The 16,571-nt window shown below is 36.6% G+C and overlaps 1 protein-coding gene across 1 annotated transcript in view; it reads right to left on the reverse strand.

Moving 5' to 3' along the window:
• Positions 1-7,610: 7,610 nt before the first annotated feature.
• Positions 7,611-16,571, reverse strand: part of LOC136874379 (transcription factor 12) — a 94,276-nt gene continuing 85,315 nt past the window's right edge. Inside the window, exons 11-13 of the mRNA XM_068227777.1 lie at positions 13,454-13,599; positions 10,263-10,399; positions 7,611-7,740 (exon numbers count right to left, since the gene is read on the reverse strand). Coding sequence (XP_068083878.1) covers positions 7,702-7,740; positions 10,263-10,399; positions 13,454-13,599 — 322 coding nt within the window. The 3' untranslated portion in view covers positions 7,611-7,701. The remainder of the gene's footprint in view (positions 7,741-10,262; positions 10,400-13,453; positions 13,600-16,571) is intronic.

Raw genomic sequence — 16,571 nt, forward strand, 5'->3', positions numbered from 1 at the left:
CAGTACTGTGTTGCAATGCAGATGGAAGCGAAAGACTTCCCCCTCCTCGTCATAGGAAAGTTTGATAAGCCATTATGTCATGATGTTTTAAGGGTGTCAGGCACTTTCCGTACAAGGCATCTAAAAATACAAACGGTACAGTAAAAAAAAGCACTTTCACAGGGGAGCCAGCATAATTTGTCCTTGTCCTTTTTTTTTTTTTTTTCTCTCGTTGCATGAGGTCATGTTTGACACTGATTTATCCAAGTGCATTATTTGAATAATGTAAATGCACCTTGTTGGATACATTTCAGAAACAGTTTTTTTCCATGGCATTTGAAAGGTTTAAACTGTGAATCAAGGTAAGTGCATGAATTAATCGGTCTTAGAATACTTTGTTACACAAGAGAAGAGCAATGGTGGGAAATCGTATAAGGAGGGTTACTGTACTATAGTGCAATGCAAACAGAAGCGAGCGAGAGATATCCTACAAGGTTAATCCACTCATAAACTTGTACCAACCTCATTTATTCATGAAACTTAAATTTTTTTAAACCTACAACCTGTTTTCCAGTCATTGGCCGGGTCAGGGATGGAATGAATGAAGCCCCCATCTTGCGGCGAGGATAGGAAAATTGTGCCGGCTGCCAAGGCCTGTCGCACTCCTCTGGGACAATGATCAATGACTGACAGATGAAATTAAATGATAATGGAAAGTGTTGCTGGAATGAAAGATGACAGGGAAAACTGGAATACCTAGAGAAAAACCTGTCCCGCCTCCGCTTTGTCCAGCGCAAATCTCACATGGAGTGACCAGGAGTTGAACCACGGAACCCAGCGGTGAAAGGCCGACGCGCTGCCGCCTAAGCCACAGAGGCTCTTTATTCATGAAACTTCCCTTTTATTATATATAAAACTGGTGGCTGGACGTTACGCGCAAGCGATGTCCATCAAATACAAAAAGGAAAAAGAAGGAGGGAGACTTCCTGCTTCCACCCCTTGTCATAGGAAAGTTTGATAAACCACGATGTTTTAAGGACATCGGATACTTTCAGTGCAAGTACAAGGCATCCAAAATGCATAAAGGTATCCAAAATGCATACAGTACAGTAATCCAATGAATCCACTTGCACAGGGGAGCCAGCATAGATTTCTCCTCGCCTTTGAATAATTCTTTTCCTTTCGTTGCGCAAGGTTATGTTTGCCAGTGAATTATCCAAGTGCATTATTTGAACACTGTAAAAGCACCTTATTGGATACATTTTGGAAATAGTTTTTTCATGCATCTGAAAGTGAATATATGTGAATCAATGTTAACTGCATGCAGTAATAGGTATTAGAATATTCTGCAGCGAGGGTTGGCATTTCTGCACTACAAGTTGGCGGTTAATTCAAAATCAAATTGGAAGTTCGAATTCTGCATTCCAAAGACTTTGAATTAACAAGTTTTACTGTATCGCAAAACTGAATGAACAAGTTTTACTGTATCGCAAAACTAACATCCAAATTTGCCGGTGTGTCTGTTTTAAGTGTTTACATTGCACAAAAAGAATTATCCACCACTGGTCGTGTTAATATCTGAGTAAAAAGAGAATACGTGTGAGAAGCGTATTAAACATGGAATGTGACGAATTTGTGAGTAATTTAGGAGAGGATGCTAGTGACGCAAGAGACAACGAATCTTCCGATCTACGGGGAATCGAGCCTATTGCAAGTTCAGATTAATGAAATATCTGTCATATAAGTAGGCCTACTTGTTAATTTTCACGGCAAATATATTTCATAGCAGAGATGATGTATTTTTATCATCTCAGGCAAAGCAGCTTTATCCGTAAATTTACATGTTCGTATTTGTGTCAAGACCACGTGGACTTCGCGGAGTGATAAGAAATGTTTGTTTATGCCTACGTTACCCTTTCGATGGAAGGAATTTTAGTTCATTTCATCTTTTTTCAAAATGAGCCTTCCTAAAATTAGGGTGCGGAGATTATTCGGCGGCGGGGATTATTCATGTAAATACAGTAATACAGTAGGAGTTTGTTATAGTGACTAGAGCGTACAAGAACTCTGCTGTAACAACAGGTCTTTCTCTGTCCCTTGAAAATTCCTATATTAAACTGTGTATTATCCTTCGGTTACAGCAAGAACCCTATCAATGATGCCTCTGTTAATGCAGGTGATTAAGCATATGTTATTTCTTCCATTATCGATATTTATGCACTCCAGCGATTATATTGAATGCAATTGATCATCTCTGGTATAGTTTTCTCGCTACATGCACTACCAAGATCTCTCATCGACATACAAACTCGGAGGTGAAGTTTGAGTCTATCAGTAATACTCATCGACTGGTGTTCTGTAAACACAATTTCAAATGAAAGGGAACATGTATTCGTAATAAATGTGTAAATAATGTGGCCGATAGCAGTGATTAACTTGTTAGAAATACAGGCTGAAATAAATTATCGCTGAAATTAAGAAATAATGTGATACACCTCAAAATACCGCGCAGAGTGGATGACTGATTTCAGAGGATGGTTTACTCAGTAAAACCTGGTTAGAACATTTCTGCAGGGGACAAGGAAAGAGAAAACGTACTATTGAATACACAAATAAAAGATATCCAACAGGGATACTAGAAACACTTGATACGATTTTTTCCGAAATGCATGCATTTTTCGTTATGTACGTAAGGGTACAGTGAAAGATTTAGGCTATTTACCATTTCTAAACAGGTGATGAGAGTATTAAAAGGCATGAAAAAAGATGAGGGAACAAATACGAAAACCTTTTCCACTGGGGCTTATTAAATAATAGTGTATTAAGGTGTGTAAAACACCAGACAACAAATATAAGACATTTGCACTGGGACCCATGAAGGTATCAGCGCATTATTGAAGCGCACTCTCTTTCTAAAACAAATGTCAGCTAAAGCCTTATATTTCGGAGCAGTGGGTTATTAAAAATTGTTTTCTGGTCACACTCTTCTACGATGAATTATTTGAAGGTTAAACTTGGCCACGAGCGAAAGAATGACTTTGACCGTCATCTTGAATCATAATTTAAGAGCTTCATGATAAATACTGACGATGTAATTTGGTAATGTATATAGTATTAGTAGTAGTTCCTCCTAATCAATAGAATTCAAATTGGTACACAGTTATATATTAAATATACACAAGGTACTAGTTTCGGCCCTGAAATCAGGTTATTCCCAGCATTGGAACTTGGCATTAAAATGTCTAATGAAATGTAAAGCTGCTCAGATTCTCACTTTTCACAAACAGTACTATTTTAGGCTTGTGATCTACCAATGCCAATACGACGTGAATTGGAACGTCAAATTCATGACATGCTAAGTGAGAAATTGTCTTAATGAAGAATGCACTTATGAGGTTTCACTGTATTTTCTCGTGCCTGATTAAATTTCAAAAAAGCTATTCCCATGTAAATTTATAGCAAAAAGATTGTCATTATTCTACTGGTATTTGAAATATGATTTTATGACACACACAATTTTAAGTTAGGTTTGCCACAGAAGCCACTGGAGTGATACTACTACAATTTTTCAGAATGAAACTGAACAAGTGCGTTCACATCTTGGAATTAGAAAAATAACAAACGAGTAAGCCATTGTATGAAAATCTGGCAAAACGCAAGTTTTGAACAAACTGATTACCGTTTCATATGATTTTACTGTGTGTGGGTTTTTATCCTGCCTTTTACGAAAATCAGATACAGTAGAAGTCGGTTATAGCGAGAATTCATAACTGTGAAAAATGTATTCGCTATAGCGTATTGTCATTATATCCGATTTTCGTTAAGCTGGGAAAACCCATATACATTTAAATCGGTATGAAACGGCAATCAGCTTGTTCAAAACTTTCGTTTTTGTGGATGATATCCAAACTACGACTTGCTTGTTTGTTATTTTTCAAAATCTGATACGTGAAAGTGTATTTTTAATTTCATTCTGAAAAAAAAAATGTATCTCTCCAGACTTCTGTGGCAAACGTTTCATTTTTCTTCTTCAAATGGCGTCACCTAACCTAACCGTATATGTATGACGAAAACATATTTCAAACACATATAGAGAAATGATAATCTCCTCGATGAAAATTTACATGGGATTAGTGTTTCCAAAATTTAACTAGATGCGAGGAAGTATAAACAATCCTCTGAAATCAGTTATGTACTCTGCCATATCTTGAGGTGGATCGTATTCTTACTTAATTTCAGTATATAACATTAAAATTAAGCAGTCGTTTACTTAGCCTTTATTTCAAATGAGTTGACAACTGCTATCAACCACGTTATTTACGTATTTATTATGAAAACATTTTCTCCTCTTTCATTTCTAATTTTCTTTACGGAACAGCAGTTCAGAGGCATTACTAATCATCTCCGACATCGCCCTCGAATGTCAACGAGAGAGTTCGCAAGTGAACACAGTGAGAAAATGATACCGAAGGTCGCATTTTATGGCGAACATTTCAGTTTTCTTAACTGTACTATATGTGTGATGAAAACATACTTCAAGCGCCAGTAGAGAAATTATAACCTTCTCGCTATAAATTTCCGAAATTTAATCAGATGCGAGAAAATATAAACCAACCTCTGAAATCAATTATGCACTCTGCCATGTCTTGCAGTGTATCCCATTCATTCATTACAATTAAGCGATCGTTTATTCAGCCTTTATTTTTAACGAGTTAACAACTGCTATCGGACATGTTATTTACGTATTTATATCGGTGAAAGGGCTCTCGTTGTAACTGAAGGATAATACACAGTTTAATGTAGGAATTTCGAAGGGACATAAAAATATGTGGTTATAACAGGATTCTCATTATATGCCGTACTCACTATAGCGGGCTTCTACTGTAGAATGACAATCCCCTATAGTGAGTAAATTTTTTACCGTTATGAATTCTTACTATAATAGACTTCTACTGTATATGCCCCTTCATGGCAATCACTTCCACCATTCTTGAACTTTTAAGTTAATAACTGGCATAATTTTCCTTCATTCACTACTGGTTTGGCAGGCCCATTTATTAATGGGGAGAGTGTTTCAGAGACCTTCATTAAAATTCTCCTAACAATCCACCGAGTATGTAAATTTTTAAAACTACGACAACATCAAAATTCTTACCGAACATGTGGTGTAATATAATACCTGCCACATATAGAGGAATATCTTACTGTCCTTACAGGATAAACTATACTTGCTGAAGCCACCCATCAAATTGCTTTCAAGTTAGGACATGATGTATGTTTCTATGCAGTTCACTGACACCGTGGTCATTTCTTTTCTATATCTACATCAACCAACCAACAGTAATATTACACAGCCAACTACAAACACTCCACCAGCCTTTCATTAGTCTCCAGTACACAGTTAAGACAACTTGATTAAAAAAGATGCTACCTCTTCACATTTATTTTAAATCTATTTACATTTCTTTCATATTCAAAAATGTATTGATTTAAAAAAATATTCTATAGCAATTCTTTTTCAGAGATCATTTGTAAACATCTCAGAATATTTTAACACGAAGGTTAGTGAAACCCACCCCCTATCAAGAGCCTTTTAGTGTCCATGCATCCTCAGTGGAGGCTTAATGCACCTCTTATGCAAACAAATTCCTTCAAAAACTCTCATGAATATATTTTGGAAAGACAGTAAATCGTAAGATGTATCTTATTCAATATGATAATTCAAGGTGCAGTAATGTTCTTATTTGTTTGCCTTCATATTCACCAATTTGCAGCGAACCCTAGGCCTAATTTTCACAAATGGGTTTTCCAAGAACTCTTATAAATTGTACAGCAGATGCAATATAAGCAGTATTTAATGTGTACTGCATGATTTCTCAGTTTTAATGTTGCAAAATATTGAAAATTTTTGTCCTTTTACCAGTTTTTAATAAATTTTAATGTAATTCACTATAATTTGTGAATTTCTACGTAATTCAGCATTGTTTTTGTGATTTAGGGCAAATTTTGTGATTAAAACAGTGATGTATTGCAGGACACTGTTCGCAAATTGATCCAGTAAAAACAATCAACACTGTTTCAATATAAATATATCGATTAGTGGTATCTTGCAGTTCCAAATATCGAAACTGATTTCTACACTATCAAGCAATTTTACTATGCTTATGCATGTGTTATTTAAACCTTTTAGTGCCAGAAGCCTATATTGGAGGTATTTAAAGTCACAATGAATTTAGCTCATCCATAATACCACATGCAATGTGCCTTTTCAGGTTTGCAATAGATGAGTTTAGTCAATTTCAACTTTACAAAATAGAACCTTTTCTGGATACTTCAAAAATACGTATATGTTGGAAAGGAATAGGTAGGTCACTAGCGTTGTCTTGAACACAAAATACATACCTAACATTTCATTCAGAAATTCAAATGAAAAGTTAGACAAAAGTGGTATTCTGAGAAAAGCTTGACAACAATTTCAATTTTTTGTTAGCTTACTACCCAATACCAGACAGTACAAATATGCATACACACTCAGAGCTAGGAGCATAAATAGTCCAGTACAGGGAGCACAGACAAATGCAAACTAAGTTTCTGAAATGTTCTTAAACTGATGTTCACAGATCAGTATTCAGCTATTACATTTGTATGTCAAGCTCAGCTCATCTTGTTTCCTTTCTTAATTTATGCCACATATTATGCTACTCCACAACCTTAACACAAAATTATTAACGGGATAACAAGGTTCCACTCTATACTTCCCTGAAAGTGCTCCAACCAAGAGGCATGATCATACTAAAACCATGTACCTGCTACTTTTCTTACAGGACTGTCTTTGAACTACTACAGAGGTCATATTTCACGCAAGCCACAACACAAGTACTGTACTCGGAGACCTTACCAAAAGTGTGACGATAATGCACACTGTACATCCAGTATCCTCATCAATGAGGTAATAAAACTGACATTTGTAAAACAAAATATGACACAAAGCAATATCTAATGTGCAGTCGCCAGGAATACACCTGAGAATGAAAGACCAGGATTGAATCTACATACAAAAAAAGTCTAATAAAAATCTCAGATAAAGTAGCAGAAAATGGCACCTTAAGAAGGAAAATATGGATACTCTATTTACTGTCATGAAAATTAACACAGCATCTTGGAGAACAAATGTAGTCGATTCATCCCGAATTCTTCTTTCTCCTCTTCTTTTCAGATTGATACTGGCCATTTCAGAAAATGGGGATAATTCACTGTAGCGAGTGGGATGGTGCTCCAGGATGATGGCTCTGAGATGACCGATGATGCTTCTTTAATTTATCTCTTCTTTCTTTATAGTTAAAAAGAAACTAACAAAAACTTTGCGATCAAAGCACAGCTCTGCGCAGCACTTTAAAAAAAGTATGTTTACCGTCTTCCTTCATATGTCCACTTCACTTACTCGCGGAAAACAAGACACATTCCTTTATATTATTTTGAACTGTCTCAAGAAACCCAACCGGGGGTTGTAAAAGAGATAAGAACCATATTTCTTTCTCTTTTGGCAGGTGAAATCACCTCCCATATTCTGACACACTCTTTTTTAACACCCTTCTCTTTTTTCTATCATTTGCTTATTAAAAAATGTCTTAGTCTAAGTGTCCCCTACATTGTGCACTGACAGATGCAGGGCGGGCACCTTCACCTGGGGCCATAGGGTGGTGTCCGGGAAGCCCACCTTTGCTACTGCGGCTGCGCTGGATTATGTGGTAGTGGTGGGCCCTGCCAAGAAAAACAAGAGTATTTAGTTTTTTATGAGAAAGTACAGAAAAATATGTAAGGTCAAATATCATGAAAAAAGTAAACTAGTAGCAACTGGTAAGAAAAATCTTGACATATAAAACATCCTGACAACCAACTTGCACCCTTTTTCCTCATATATGCAAGACAGTTGGTAGAACATGCTAATGAAAAGAAGTGTGGATGGAGCTATAATTTTTCTTTTTAAATACTAATCAACACTATCATATAAACATTTCTCAGCCACAGTTATTTACGTGAAACTTCTATTGAGCAACTGTAATTAGAAATAAATAATAAGTTGAAATTTTCACATCATTGTATTAATTCATTAAAAAAAAATTTTGACAATTTTTTGCAACTGTCAAAATTTTATTGAAGAATGGTCAATGCTGTGAGAAGCAAGAGATATATGATTTAATTGGACATCCACGTTTCTTATATCATACTACTGAACATTTCTTCCAGTTCTCTGCAGCTACGAACCAACTACTCACACAAACCGCTGATCTCCAACTGCAGTGCTTACCCGTTTGTCATTTGATTTTACACAAGAGGCCAGTACTACAGGCTCAAGTTTACAATGTTCCCATAGCCATCACATTCGTTCTGTTCATGTACTTTTGGTCTTATTTGATCCCTTATTGAGTCTAGTTTCTCCTGAATTCATTTTCTTTTTGTTCTAGTAGCTTTACGTTGCACCGACACAGATAGGTCTTATAGCAACGATGGGATAGGAAAGGCCTAGGAATTGGAAGGAAGCGGCCGTGGCCTTAAATAAGGTACAGCCCCAGCATTTTCCTGGTGTGAAAATGGGAAACCATGGAAAACCATCTTCAGGGTTGCCGACAGTGGGATTCAAATCCACTATCTCCCGGATGCAAGCTCACAGCCGCGCGCCCCTAACCGTACGGCCAACTCACCCAGTCCTATATTCATTAGTGTACACTCCTCAACAAAAGGTAGTTCCAGATGAAGGGATGTTAGTTTGGCGGGGGAACCTAAGGTTCCCTGTTTACAACCCCAAGAAACTATAAACTATGGAATTCAAGTTAGAATGGTATGTAAATCAAAGTCAAGATACATATGTAAACTAAGAATTTACGATGCTAGTGGAATGAACCTCAGGGACATGCTTTTTGGTCAGGAATATGCTGTTTTCATGGACAACTACTACAATAGTGCCAAAATTGCTAAGGAGATTTACGAACACAACACTGTGGTTTGTGGCACAATTAGACAAAACAGAGGGGTAGAAAAGGAGTTCAGCGAATAGCAAAAGGCTTTAAAGAAGGGCGACGTAATCTTCAGATATGCGAACAGCAAAGCGACAGATGGTTGAGAATGGCTTATCCTCATTCATGGAGGGGCAATTCTGACCGTACAGTGCTGCTTATAGTCTAACACATGTCAGCCTGCCCATGTTATGTAGCAGCTATCACTGCACCGCAGATTCAGTGATGGTACTATTGAATATGGATAGTGAATGGTTGTTCTAGAGATTTATTATATGACGAGTGCAAAGTTAAGTGCTAGAAAGAACCAAGAAACCTGTGTGAAATGTTGGGTGGAAGCCCAAAAGAAGAAGAATTTAGGCAGCCAAACACAGTTAGCCTTACTGAATGTATTCCAATATACGAAGAAGTTGACTGACCCATGTGTTCTGCGAACCGTGAACTTGAACTGGCTGAAAAACATCCTCTTACTGAAAAATCTTATACAAGATATTCTGATTTAACTTATTTTTATGTTTAACAACTTTTTACAGTGATTTATTAAAAAAATTGCACCACTAATATCAGCAACCTTTGTCAATAATAGAGCAGATAATATTAGTAGCTCGAGAGAGAGGATACACCATCTCCCGCTCCCACTGTACCTTCAATTGGACAATTCTTGCTAATTAAAAGAAAACTACATGGCAATAGTGCTATTTCTCTGACCTGCCCAATTTTCTGACTGCTGGTGTCAGCCTAAGGCATACATAATTCATTTTTCAACAACATTTACTGAGATTAATAATACAATACAAGGAAGGTGAGACTAGTGAAAGGTAATTTTGTTGCACAGGCCATGGACATTTTAAAATCTTAAAAAGAAATAATGGATATAATTCCCTTAACGCACAATTAGAAGAGAATAGTTGTACATGATGTACACTCTTCTATGCGTACTTCATTAAAACATTGGTTCATATTCCATGTTATGCATTCATTATTAGAAACAGTTTGAATTTAATAGAGCTTGGCTTCCATTGCTGAGATGGACAATCGATGCATATTACATGGTTAGCACCGAGAACATTCATGAAGTGAAGAAAACATTTCTTGAAACGCATCGAGTGGAACACCGCAGACCATCTCCAGAACAAGTGCTCTCTCTTTAATTTCCCTTATTCACCTTCCTGTGAGTCATAATTACCTATTTTGGATCAACTTCATTTGCATAAACAACACAAACTGGGTTGATCAAGGGTAAATTCATTTGAAACTGTCTGTACTTACAGGCATAGCTGTAAACGGTGGTTGCGTCATATGTGGACCAGGATGACCTAAATGGTGACCTGCCAGCTTGGGCCCATCCTCAGCCTTCTCCTCTTCTCGACGCTTCAAGCAGGCTGCCTTTGGGTTCAGGTTTCGTTCTATGGGATACCATAAGGGGGTCATAAAATGCAATACTAACAACAAATTACAATCAATTGCTGAAGAGGTTTGATAGTACACATACTTCGACAAATATATAAAATTGAAAAAGGACTAATTATTTAAAGCTCTGATAGATGCTCAGATCAGAAGCAGTGCACTTTATGGTCTTCCAGAGATTGATTAAAATTCAAAATCTAAAACCAGTAACTAACATAAACATAAACCCCACTAATGCAATATAAACAGTACATACTGTAGAAAAGTAACAGTTTCCCATCAGCTTCTCTTTAATACACTACGTATATGAAAATCTGGCAAAATTCCTGGCAATACACAAAAATCAGTCACTTTAATAATATATTAATAAGGAAACCATTCTTTTTCAGTGTAAACTCTGTTAATATAACTTATCATTTTCCGGTCAGTCAAAATACAAAATGTAACACTATTAACATGCTTGTAATTGTTAATTTTTTACAGGTATGTTATAGTGTTACTTTAATAATGTACTGACCTGTTATATGGTATGCGCCAAAATATACAGTACTCATTTTCGCGCAGTGCGCAAGCGCACACCTGAGCGTCTGCGTGTAGTTACATCACCATGATGAATTGTTAGTTGTGTAAAGAACGTTGTGCTCTGTGATTGGAAGTGACAATGGGTCTCGTGATGGAGGAAAAAGTGTTTATAGTGGAGTATTATTTTCACTCGTATGGAAACGGTTATCAAGGTGGGCCGAGTTTAAAGTTAGTGGCGGAACAATATTGTGAACACTTCAAAAAGCCAGCACCTAGCAACACAGTTATGCTATCGATTGTTAAAAAATTTTGTCGTACGGGTAGTGTATTGTGTCAACGCAAGGGAAGGTCTGGTAGGCCAGTAACTGTGTCCACAAATGAAAATCATGGACGTGTGCTCAATCAGGTGTTGCTGTCTCCAAAGTGAAGTCTTCGGCCAACAGCCCTGAATTTAAACATCAGCCCTTCGTCACTTCGATGATTGTTTAAAGACATAGGTGGATTTCCGTACCGAATACAGGTTGGGCAATGATTGACGGAGCATGATAGGCATGTCAGGGTGGAATATTGTGTACGATTTTTGGCCATGGTGTACGAGGATCAAGATTTCTTGTTCAACGTGTGGTTCTTCAACGAAAGTCACATTCACTTGGACGGTTTTATCAATCGCCAAACAATTCACTTTTTTGGTTTCGAGAGGCCAGACACTATAGTCCAGAATCCGCCACATAGCGTGCATGTGACAATTTGGTGTGCAGTGTCAGGCAACGGTGTGCTAGGTCCGTATTTCATAAAGAATGATGATGGTGCACCTATTACTGTTTACCAGGAATGCTACAGGAACATGGTGATCAGGCCATTCATTCAGGATCTAAGAAGGTTTTGTCGTACCAGGAACATGCAGGTGAATAGACAGTGGTTCCAACAAGACGGGCCGACCTGCCACACCACTCGACGGACTATGGCTATGCTGCAAGAAACCTTTCCAGGGCGAGTAATTTCCCGCAGGGCTGAGTTCCCCTACCCATCACATTTCCCCGATCTCACACCACCTGATGCTTATGTGTGGGGAATGTTAAAGGAGCAAATTTATCAATTTTCCAGATCCACCCAAAACTGTGCCCGCATTACGTCAGAAGATCGTCTCGTTCTTCGGGACTCTGCTGCAACCTATGCTCCAGAATATGTTGGAAAATCTGCGTGATCGTTACGAACACTGCTTACAGTGCAATGGAGCACATTTTGAACATTTACACTATCATCTTGACAAAAAGACTAACATAATTTCCAGTACTGTATATTTCGGCGCATATTGTATGAACTAACACCTACTCTAAAGATACTTTTTCTAGAAATAAAATCACACAAAGTGCTATGTCTGTATAAAATATGTACACTTGTAGAATGAAAATTGAATGACAAAGAAAGTTAGGACCGCTCTCATTATCTTTTTCATAATATGTAAGGTTGAAACCTGATTCGGCATGAATCTCTCACTTTTTTATTACATCAGGGGAAAAGTCAATTTTCAAGTTCAAAGATGTACAGTATTACTAAATTTGATGCAGTAAGAAGTTGTATAATTTGATGCAGTAAGAAGTTGTACAAGTGTTTATATATATGAAATTTAAAGAATTCATGGCTGTTACATTACTTTTCTTTCCACATGTGCACATATGAAGAATGGATTTTTAAAAATTCCTTAATTACATACCAACTATTGGTCATTTTGCACACTCTGAATTGTCACAACTTCTTAACGACTCATAATGCTCAACCCGTATAAGCTTTTTTTAAGCAAAAAAGAAATCTTGAATTTAGCCCTTATATTATCAACTAAATGAAATGAAATTAGTTATATTTTTTCTATTCACCATGAGTATTCTCCAAATAACTGTCCAAAACATCATCTGACTGGAAAAGGTAAGTCTTGACAGCATCAAATTTGTATCCAGAACCTGAACAATTGTAAGGGAAGTTATATAGCTTGTACTTAATCAGTGTGTCAACATGAATGAAGTTCTTACATCACACAATTTTCAGGTAGAAATAACATTCCCACTGAATTTCAAATTTGCACCCATCACTTTATGGGAGTGTGATTTACAAATTTACATATTGTTCAACTTTCAAATTTACTTTCTTATTACACTTAAATTACATTGTGATTTTAACTTCATATACAAATTAAGTGTTGTGTTATAACCATGCAATGTTCTCAATTACTGGTAATAACTGATGCCCACAACATGGCACACAATATTCTACTTCATTTACTTGATTATTTTCTCATTTTGCTGAATGTTGTTTCATATTAAAGCATTTTCAAATTCTTAACTAGCAAAGACTTCATTTAGAAAGCCAAGAGAAGCATAAAATACACACAGACAGATTTTAAGATGTAATGAGCATTCTAATTCCCACCTAAGTGCAAACTATTCTTTCTAATAAAAATATTTAAAAACACCAATATTTATATCTATCAATAGTGAGTGAAAAAACTTAAACTGCCACGAGGGCAGCAGTCGCACCTCGCACTTGCTGCTCCAAATTCATTATGACTTCGACAGCCATGTTGAGAATGCCGAGCTTGGTCTGAGGTTTGTCCGTCTTGAGGTGCGTCATGCACATGCGACCCAGTTCCTTAAGCGCCTCGTTGATGTCTCGGATTCGTATCCTGTAAACAAACTGAATATTGCAAGAATGGCCAGGAAACACATCAATAAACACATATTTGCACAGAATCTTTCCAACTTACATATAGAAATAGTGTTTCATTTTTTTTGTTACCTGCAGCCATTTATGATTGAAATTTACTTCTAGACTTAACCACAGAAATCCATTACATATCCACTTAGATAAATGCATGTATTTTGTAGTCCTCAAATTTATCCATCCATTAGTAACTGGTGAAAATGGAAACCTACAACCTGTTTTCCAGTCAGTGACCGAGTCAGGGATGGAATGAATGAAGCCTCCATCTTGCGGCAAGGATAGGAATTATGCCGGCTGCCGAAGCCTGTCGCACTCCTCTGGGGCAATGATTAATGACTGACAAATGAAATGAAATGATACTGGAGTGTGTTGCTGGAATGAAAGATGACAGGGAAAACCGGAGTACCCGGAGAAAAACCTGTCCCGCCTCTGCTTTGTCCAGCACAAAATCTCACATGCAGTGATCAGGATTTGAATCAAGGAACCCAGAGGTGAGAGGCCGACCAGCAGAGCCACGGAGACTTTCTTCATTAGTAACTGGTATATTATGTAATTATTCTATCCCCCATTAAATAGTATGACAAGGCAGAGTGGTATATATGACACACACTAGTAATGTGAAGTATGCTGTTGTACACATGAATGACTGTCAGGTATTTCTTGTTTTTCAGCCAGCCAGTCAGTCAGTCCTTTTCAAAGGACAAAATATAGTCGGGATTACAATTGCTACAGCCTACCTATCACTTGTTCTATGGCTGTAACAAGTTCAACAGCCTGATGAGGATTTTTAGTTTCCTCTCGACTTTGTCTGTCTTAAAGTGCACCAGACACATTCAGCCCAGTTCCAAGAAAGCTTTGTTTATGTCTTTCACCTATATCCTGTGACAGAGAGAAAGAGAATCCATCCAAATGTTAAGGAGTATTATTTGTTCTGATATGGACACGGTAGTTAGAAGCCAAAGAAAGGAGTTTCTTAACTGTATTATTGAAGTGAAATATCAAAAACTATAAAATTATTCTTCTATGTACCAGTATTCCTCATATTTAACCTGCAATGCACTTCCTGACTTGTGATGTTCCTGCAAATATTCCATAAAAGATATTACAGCAAATAAACATCAGGAGTTAAATGATATCTGAGAGGATTCTGAGATCAATTTCCTGTGATGTAGATTCTCTTAATGAAATTTCCTGATAGACATTACAGTGTACTTCTGATGATGAAAGATGAAACAATTATTCAACTGTTCCCTATTTTAATTTAATTTATAACACTCACCCTTAAGGCAGAAGAAAGAGAAATATGAAGGGTGGCAAAAGCAGCGCAACAGCAAAATTATCGGACAGTGAAGAAAGAAGCAAGAAAAGTGAAGGATCAGGTGACAGACCAGTACCAATAGAAGGAATTAACTCCTCCAGGGGAGGGACTTGAACAAGAACCACAAAAATCTTTTCAGGGGATGACTGATAATGGTGTTTGGTGTTCGAACTCAATGTAGTCCAGGCAGAAAATGCTAGTGACACAATTCTCTGAGCTGACCTAGTTAGTAGAATTAAGATAGTATCAGACAGCAGAAAAGTAAAGGAGATAAATGGAAGAAAGTACAGAAAAACCTGGGTTTGTCCTAACTGTATAGGGATGAGTTTAGACAAGTTTTTGAAAATTCTAAAATTGGGATATTTTCTGTATGCACTACAAGTATGAATCTCCATCAGAACTACAACAAATATGGTATAAAATTATCATAATATACTCATGGTGGCCACTGGAACAACAAGTAACATTAAGAAAGCAATACTGACAAGATTACACTAAAGTTGTATGTTATGTTATGAGTGAATCCACAACTCAGAGAGTGAAAAACACTGATTTTAATTTTTTAATGGTTATTTTACACTCATTATTTGTAGGACACAGCTAGTGTCATAAGCGCATTGATGAAATACCATACAAACAGATAGATAAACACAATACTGCACAAAGGAGCAACAATGGCCTTTTACTATTGCAATGCAAATGATTTGTGGATACACATCATTTCTAATTTGTGATAAACAGGTCATCAATTTTTTTCATTATCAGCACACAATATTTTATCCATAACCAGATTTCAGAAGTTACATTCTATCATCAGCAGATAAAATAAAAATGATTAGAAACATATTAAAATGAGCATAGGTGTGTCGTCAATTTAAAATGCTGGCAAGGTTAAATTGCACTCCGAAACAAATAGATCGAATGAAAGAGATTCCAATAACCTAACATTTACATTGAAAAAAGGTATTCTATTATGATCAGCCGGATATATCATCTCGCTGTTGTACTGGTACTAAGCGGAGTTCAACCTTGTGCTGCTAATATGCAAGCAGCACATGATGTTCCAGCATCTCATGGTTAGTAAACAAGATGTTATCTACGGCAGTTTCATTTAAAATCTTATCGGGTCCTTTTTTCTCTGATATTTTGATATTTTTGTGAATGTTTAATTCTAAGCTGTAGTTACCTTTGATAAGTAATTTTATATTTTTTTTAATACCCTGAAAGTTGTGAATGTGATTATAAATGTGTTCTGTAAAAGCTGAATACCTATTATATTGGATGGCTTTAAATTAATGTTCTTGGTAACACTGTGCTAGTCCTTCTTACAAATATCATTTTACAATCACAACGGGTGAGCCTGTATATTTCCGAATTGGCATACATAATTATTTTGCTGATAATGTTTGGATTATACATTTTTTTGTGAGATTTTATTATCAGTTCTGAAAGCTAGTTTGACCTTTCGGTAATGAGCATGGGCTAATCTTTCTTGTTTCCACTACTTTTCTTTTTCTCTCTTATGTTTGATTTTGTCAATCATTTCTGGTGTTTGATTTATTGTCCACTTCCCTGCTAAACTCCTTTCTTCATTTCAAACCAAATAATCCACTGCC

Source organism: Anabrus simplex, chromosome 5 (genome assembly GCF_040414725.1).
Source record: "Anabrus simplex isolate iqAnaSimp1 chromosome 5, ASM4041472v1, whole genome shotgun sequence".
In the NCBI taxonomy this organism is placed as follows: Eukaryota; Metazoa; Arthropoda; class Insecta; order Orthoptera; family Tettigoniidae; genus Anabrus; species Anabrus simplex.